The sequence below is a fragment of the Peromyscus eremicus genome, chromosome 7, assembly GCF_949786415.1.
Source record: "Peromyscus eremicus chromosome 7, PerEre_H2_v1, whole genome shotgun sequence".
Taxonomy (NCBI): Eukaryota; Metazoa; Chordata; class Mammalia; order Rodentia; family Cricetidae; genus Peromyscus; species Peromyscus eremicus.
Genome location: NC_081422.1, coordinates 35,048,246 through 35,055,110, shown reverse-complemented (window position 1 = coordinate 35,055,110; position 6,865 = coordinate 35,048,246). Strand labels below are relative to the sequence as shown.

At 46.5% G+C, this 6,865-nt stretch overlaps 1 protein-coding gene and 2 non-coding genes across 3 annotated transcripts; all 3 read right to left on the bottom strand.

Moving 5' to 3' along the window:
- Positions 1 to 2,649: 2,649 nt before the first annotated feature.
- On the bottom strand, positions 2,650 to 6,816 carry Hspa8 (heat shock protein family A (Hsp70) member 8). The gene is made up of 9 exons (XM_059266844.1): positions 6,685 to 6,816; positions 5,868 to 6,077; positions 5,389 to 5,594; positions 5,122 to 5,274; positions 4,483 to 5,038; positions 4,050 to 4,252; positions 3,627 to 3,825; positions 3,291 to 3,523; positions 2,650 to 3,017 (listed from the first exon to the last, which is right to left on the bottom strand). Exons 2-9 carry the CDS (start codon positions 6,070 to 6,072, stop codon positions 2,832 to 2,834), a joined length of 1,941 nt encoding a protein of 646 aa, XP_059122827.1. The 5' UTR covers positions 6,073 to 6,077; positions 6,685 to 6,816; the 3' UTR covers positions 2,650 to 2,831.
- LOC131915795 (small nucleolar RNA SNORD14) lies at positions 3,913 to 3,998 on the bottom strand. The gene has a single exon (XR_009380437.1). It is a non-coding gene; the product is annotated as a small nucleolar RNA SNORD14 (small nucleolar RNA).
- Positions 4,322 to 4,407, bottom strand: LOC131915794 (small nucleolar RNA SNORD14). The gene has a single exon (XR_009380436.1). It is a non-coding gene; the product is annotated as a small nucleolar RNA SNORD14 (small nucleolar RNA).
- Positions 6,817 to 6,865: the final 49 nt, after the last annotated feature.

Here is a 6,865-nt window from a genome sequence, read left to right as displayed (position 1 = left end):
AAGGAAAACACTTTCCTATTCCTTCTCCTTCATCCCAATATTGTAACAGTTCTCTCCCATTTGATATCTCTCTCTCTCTCTCTCTCTCTCTCTCTCTCTCTCTCTCTCTCTCTCTCTCTCTCTCTCTCTCTCTCTCCTCTTTCCCCTACAGCCACTTGCAGTCACAAAAGACCATGGGACTAAGAAACAATGATAATGGTATAGAGTTTTGTGAACTAAGTTGTTTTACATCATTCTGTAAATATGTAAATATACACAAAATACTGACCAAAAAAATAAATAAAAGATGGTATATGAGCTGTTAAAACCGTTGTCTTTTCTTAGAGACATGAGTTATAGCCAAGGCTATACCTTTAACTCACCATACAACTACAGATGCTGCTGAACTTCTGATCCTTGTCTCCACCTCCCAAGCGCTACACTACAGTCATGGGTCACACCAAGTTTTATATGGTGCCAGGACTGAATCCTGCTGGGCAAGCATTACCACCTGAGCCTCATTGTCTTTGGAAAGGTCACCTCAGAAGTGAGTTTAAGTTCAAAGAGTAAGTTAAGACAGGAACATACGCTTAGCCACTGAGCTTTTGCTTCCCCTGCTCGCCCCTCTACTCTACCCCCATTCACACACTAAACTAACTCTCTACCTCAAGCCATGCCCCACTCCATCCCCAGCAGGGGCACTTGCTCACGTGCTTGGACATGAATGAGGACATTTGGGGCTGGCTTGGTCTATCATTAACCTGTACTTAGTCATGCTGCCAATAAGGCAACCCGTGAAAACAAGCAAAAAGCACTCCCAACAAAACTGTTCCAGCTGAGCATGGTGGCCTTTAATCCCAACACTCAAGAGGCAGAGGTAGGCAGACTTCTGAGTTTAGGGGCAGCTTGGTCTACAGAGTTCCAGACAAACAGGGCTATGCAGAGAAATCCTGCCTTGAAAAATCAAGAGAAAAATATTCCCTGGTAGTTGCTTTATAGTTAGTGCCACCTGCTGGACAAAGATGTCTTAAAATCATTACACAGGATCATGTGAACCAGGTCTCGTTACAGCCCCACCCACTGCTCCATTCCATCAGAACTAAGACACTACTTTCCTGTACACTTAGAGCCTTGAACTCAGTATTATTACATTTGAACTGTTGAGAATTTTATTGCTAAGGCTCACAACAAAAATATTCCCCTTAGTAAAAGTCTAAGTTACTTGAGGAAAACTTTAATAGCAATAAAAAAATGCATCACAGCTAAATTTTAACTAAAGCCTGGCATGGTAGTCAATGCCAGAGACCTCAGTACTTTCCAGGCAAAATTGAGACCACCTTGAAAAGCTAAGGTAACATGCTAAACTGCAGAAACAGCAATTACCTTCCCTGTAAATTAGACTTAGGAATCAAAATGAATGGCAGTGGAATACTAACGTCCCTGGAGAACATCTAGTTTTGCTTAGTGACTTTTTCCATAAAAACAATAATTTTCACTCTGTAATGGGGCAGAGCAGAGTTGTGTGCTAATAAGCCTACTGCCTTCAGTTCCCAGAACCCAGACTTCCAGTCTGTCTTCTGACCTCCAGACGTGTGCCCATATATACAGAATTTTTAAAAAATCTGCCAAGAATTATATTCTGTGCTCCAAAATACTGATACAAAATGGGACAGAAAAGACTCCCCTATCACTTATTTTTATGTATATATTTATATATAAACTATATTTTTCTATGTATATTCAACTACATGCAGGTTTTATTAGACCTTCCCCTTCACCTGAGAGCCTAATTTAAATGAACTGTGGCCTCAAAACAATTATATGGCAGTACATTATGTACTGGCCAGGGAGAAAGTTCCAAGTAGCCCAAGTAATAATTTTGAAAAATGCAGCACCATAAGCTAGATGTTCCTCAGCTCATACAGTGCTTTCCTAGCATGTTGGCAATCTCCTGGTTCAATCCAAGTGGCAATATGTGCACTACACACCTGTAATCTCAGCACCGGAAGGCTTAACTCTTAATAGGCTGAAGTAAATCTGCCTTTCATGCAATTCCTGGCACTAGCTTAAGAGAAGCTCCAGCTATTAGCACTACAGCAAGCTATTAGGCTAGTCGGCCACTAGGTGGCAGCCTAACACTTACATACAGCTACTTTTTAGTTGTGGAAGCCCCATGAATACACCAACAGCCCAATTTTGTTTGATGTCTTTGCCAAGAGATTACACCAGAAACCCCCACCCCCATGGGGCTAAGGCCCTTTTCCTCCTTCAGCTTTGTCAAATTGGGGCCATTTTTAAGAACCAAATCCAGTTATATTAAGCTGCAGGTTGAAACTAAAACCCCATTTTACTGCTTGTAACAGGCCTTATCACTCAATCTTACTCTCCCACAGTAAATGTCCACCATCCCCCAAGACTAAACTGATGAGTAAACCCACTGAGGTGCTATTTCCACCCTCATAGTGCCAGGTATGGGGGGGGAACCAGCATTTAGGAAGCAATCAGTTCCAAGTCAGCTAGAGACATAGCTGAGTCCTATTTCAAAAATCACCTCTGGTTCATAAGTTACACACTCAGGACAACTGTATGGTGCCAATTTAAATAATTTTATTAGACATTCCATTTTCCACCTGTTTTATTAGACATTGCATTTTCCGTTTAGGATACAGTGCTTTATAAAGTGCAATGTTTATTTACTTCCTCTCCCTGTGCACATGTTCCGTGTTCAAGTATTGAGAATGCCCAGTAATTTATTGTAGCAGCCTAAATTTAAAACTGCTATGAAACTTGCTAAATTTGGGTCCTTCAATTGTTTCCCTGTGGAACAATGCTACACCTCTACTTGGATTGACTTAATCCACCTCTTCAATGGTGGGCCCTGAAGAAGCACCACCAGATGGAGGAGCTCCTCCACCAGGGAAGCCCCCAGGCATTCCTCCTGGCATGCCACCAGCACTCTGGTACAGCTTGGTAATGATGGGGTTGCAGACTTTCTCCAGTTCTTTCTGCTGGTGTTCAAACTCTTCCTTCTCTGCAGTCTATGAAGAGAAAATTATCAAATTACTAAAGAGGTCTTCAAACAGTTCATTCTGAGGGGCTGCCAACTAAAGCCTACATTACATACAGGAACCCATTCCTTAGCCTTAAGAGTCACTCAGACATCCAAGGAAGGTAACTGCCAACACTGCTTTGCATTCTGGTGGAAACCGCGAATGTTTTGGACCATTCATCACAGTGACCCCTACTCAGCCAGGTCCTACTGAGCATCTATCTATACTACTCCCTCTTATTGGCAATAGAAGAACACCTACCTGATTCTTATCCAGCCAGCTGATGATTTCATTACACTTGTCTAGAATCTTCTGTTTGTCCTCATCATTGATCTTGCCTTGAAGTTTCTCATCTTCAACTGTTGCTTTCATGTTGAAAGCATAGGACTCCAATGAATTCTTGGAGGAAACCTTGTCTCTCTGCTTCTCGTCTTCAGCTTTGTACTTCTCAGCCTCCTGGACCATGCGCTCAATATCCTCCTTGCTCAAGCGGCCTGGTCAAAAGTCACAAAATCAGAGCAAGTGTTAGAATTAAAGTTAGATCGAACAACACTAAGCTGAATCCTATTGGAAGGCAGTTGCTATGGCCACACTTACCCTTGTCATTGGTGATGGTGATCTTGTTCTCCTTGCCTGTGCTCTTATCCACAGCAGAAACATTGAGGATGCCATTGGCATCAATGTCAAAAGTGACTTCAATCTGAGGAACACCACGGGGTGCTGGAGGTATGCCTGTAAGTTCAAACTTTCCAAGCAGGTTGTTATCCTTGGTCATGGCTCTTTCACCTTCATACACCTTGAGGAAAAGAAGTAAAAACACAGTAATTAAGACATTGGATTTAGAATGAAAAGTCAAAAAAATTTTCAATTAGGGGAAGATCAGTCGCTCAGACATCCAAGGAAGGAACTAGCCAACACAGCATTTCTGGTGGAAACTACGAATGGTTTTGGAATCCATCATCACAGCGAAGACTTCCCTGGGTTTTCTATACAAACCAAAGCAAAACTCCATCAACATACCTGAATGAGCACACCAGGCTGGTTGTCAGAGTAGGTGGTGAAAGTCTGTGTCTGCTTGGTAGGGATGGTGGTATTGCGCTTGATGAGGACAGTCATGACTCCACCAGCAGTTTCAATACCAAGGGAGAGAGGAGTGACATCCAAGAGCAGCAAATCCTGAACATTCTCAGACTTGTCTCCAGACAGAATGGCGGCCTGGACAGCTACAAAAGGGAAAATAAAGGTTAGAAACAACCCACCCTACTAAGTTCAATCACTTCAACACATTTCATTCGCTCAGACATCCAAGGAAGGAACTAGCCAACACAAAACTTCTGGTGGAAACTACGAATGGTTTTGGAATCCATCATCACAGCGAATTTATCTTAAGGGCCTCTTTAAAGAGGGACTTATTGGACTGTAAAGACAAGTATGTAGGTAGGGCCTTATTTACCTGCACCATAAGCAACAGCTTCATCGGGGTTAATGCTCTTATTCAGTTCTTTTCCATTGAAGAAGTCTTGCAGAAGCTTCTGGATCTTGGGGATTCTGGTAGAACCACCCACCAGGACAATGTCATGGATCTGTGACTTGTCTAGTTTGGCATCTCGAAGGGCCTTTTCTACAGGGTCCAGAGTGCCTCGGAACAGGTCAGCATTTAATTCTTCAAATCGAGCACGGGTAATGGAGGTATAGAAGTCGATTCCCTCATAGAGCGAATCAATCTCAATACTGGCCTGGGTGCTGGAGGAGAGGGTACGCTTAGCCCGTTCACAGGCAGTACGCAGACGCCTGACAGCTCTCTTGTTCTCACTGATGTCCTTCTTGTGCTTCCGCTTAAACTCAGCAATGAAATGGTTGACCATTCGGTTATCAAAGTCTTCTCCACCCAAGTGGGTGTCTCCAGCTGTTGATTTGACTTCAAAAATTCCATCCTCAATAGTGAGGATTGACACATCAAAAGTACCACCTCCCAAGTCAAAAATCAGCACATTCCTTTCAGCTCCAACCTGTCATTGAAAACAAAATATTCTTAGCTCATATACTTCTGGCGTGCAATTAACCTAAGCCACATTTGTGCTTGAACACATACCTTCTTATCTAACCCATAAGCAATAGCAGCAGCAGTTGGTTCATTAATAATTCGAAGCACATTGAGCCCGGCAATAGTTCCAGCATCTTTTGTTGCCTGTCGCTGAGAGTCATTGAAGTAGGCTGGCACAGTGACCACAGCATTGGTGACAGTCTAGAAAATACAATGAGTAATTTGCACAATTGTTATATTAGCAAATTCCAGCACTTGACAGAATTTCTTTTCAGAATCAAGAGCCACCCCAGATTGACACCTGTTAAAACCCACCTTCCCAAGATAGGCTTCTGCAATTTCCTTCATCTTCGTCAGAACCATAGAGGACACCTCCTCTGGGTAGAAACTTTTTGTCTCTCCTTTGTATTCTACTTGGACCTTGGGCCTGCCTGCATCATTCACCACCATGAAAGGCCAGTGCTTCATATCAGACTGAACAACAGCATCATCAAACCTACGTCCGATCAAACGTTTGGCATCTGCAAAATAAAATGTATTTCATTTTACTCCACCACTAAATCACAAGTTAAGGGAGCCCAGAAGTATATTGTACTTTAGCACACTAAAAAAGGAGTGGTCCCTTATCACCAAAGAGGGGGTGGGGTGGGGTAAGCTGACATCCGGGGCACAAAGGCCCCTATTCAGTACCCTGCGGCACTACCCTGCCCATTTTATCAGTTGCAACGTTAAATTTCTCAGGCTGCAGTGGTCTAGAAAAGCTTCCCAGCCCACATAAGAAATCGGCTACTTACCAAACACTGTGTTGGTGGGGTTCATTGCAACCTGATTCTTCGCGGCATCCCCAATTAGTCGTTCTGTGTCAGTGAAAGCCACGTAGCTCGGTGTGGTTCGGTTACCCTGGTCATTGGCAATTATCTCCACCTTCCCATGCTGGAAGACACCCACACAGGAGTAGGTGGTGCCAAGATCGATGCCAACTGCAGGTCCCTTAGACATGGTTGCTGCAAGAAGACGGCAAACAGGAAAAAAAAAAAAAACGGCTAAGCGGCTTCCTCCCCGGTGTCCAGACCGCAGTGGCTATGGGTTCCTGCCAGCGCAGACCGATCACCCGAGGCCACGCACAAGGCTCGGGACGGGACTGCTGCAGCCCGGGTGGCCGTGCCAGCGCTGGCAGAGCCCGCCCCTGGCTGGAGGAACCATCTGTCCTGAAGGTCTGCGACAATGGCTGAGCACGTGGCCCCGGCCCGAGCGCCCAGCCCCCCCCTCCCCTGCCGTCCCCGCGCGTCAGGACCGCGCACTGCGGGCGCCAGGCTCGCCGGCCTCAACTATTCCCTGCAGCTCGCTCCCGGGCGCCTGCCGAAAAAGCCTCCCTTTCAATCCGCGGACGGACTCACCGATGCGGCCCGGGGCACCCCTCCCCCGCCCCCGCCGCGCGGAGCCCCACGGCCATGGCGGCGCCGCCCTGCCTAAGCCCATCCTCCCCTTCTTCAGCTGCAGCCGCGGCCTCTGGAGACGCAGGCCTCAGCCGCGCCCCGCCGCCCGAGCGCCCCGCCGCCCGCTGCAACCCGGCCGCGGCGGGCCCCCAGCCACCCGAGCCCCAGGCCTCACCTCGTGTGTAGGCCTGTGCTGCGCTAGCGACGAGACCGCACGAATCCCCCGAAAGCTGCCTCCGCGTTCAATGAGACCGGTTTCCGCCCGCCTCACTGTCTCTTATACCCTGTCTTAGAACCTTCCAGAAGGATCCCGCCCCGTCCCGCTGCCCTTCACAGCCCCTCAGCCAACGGGCGGC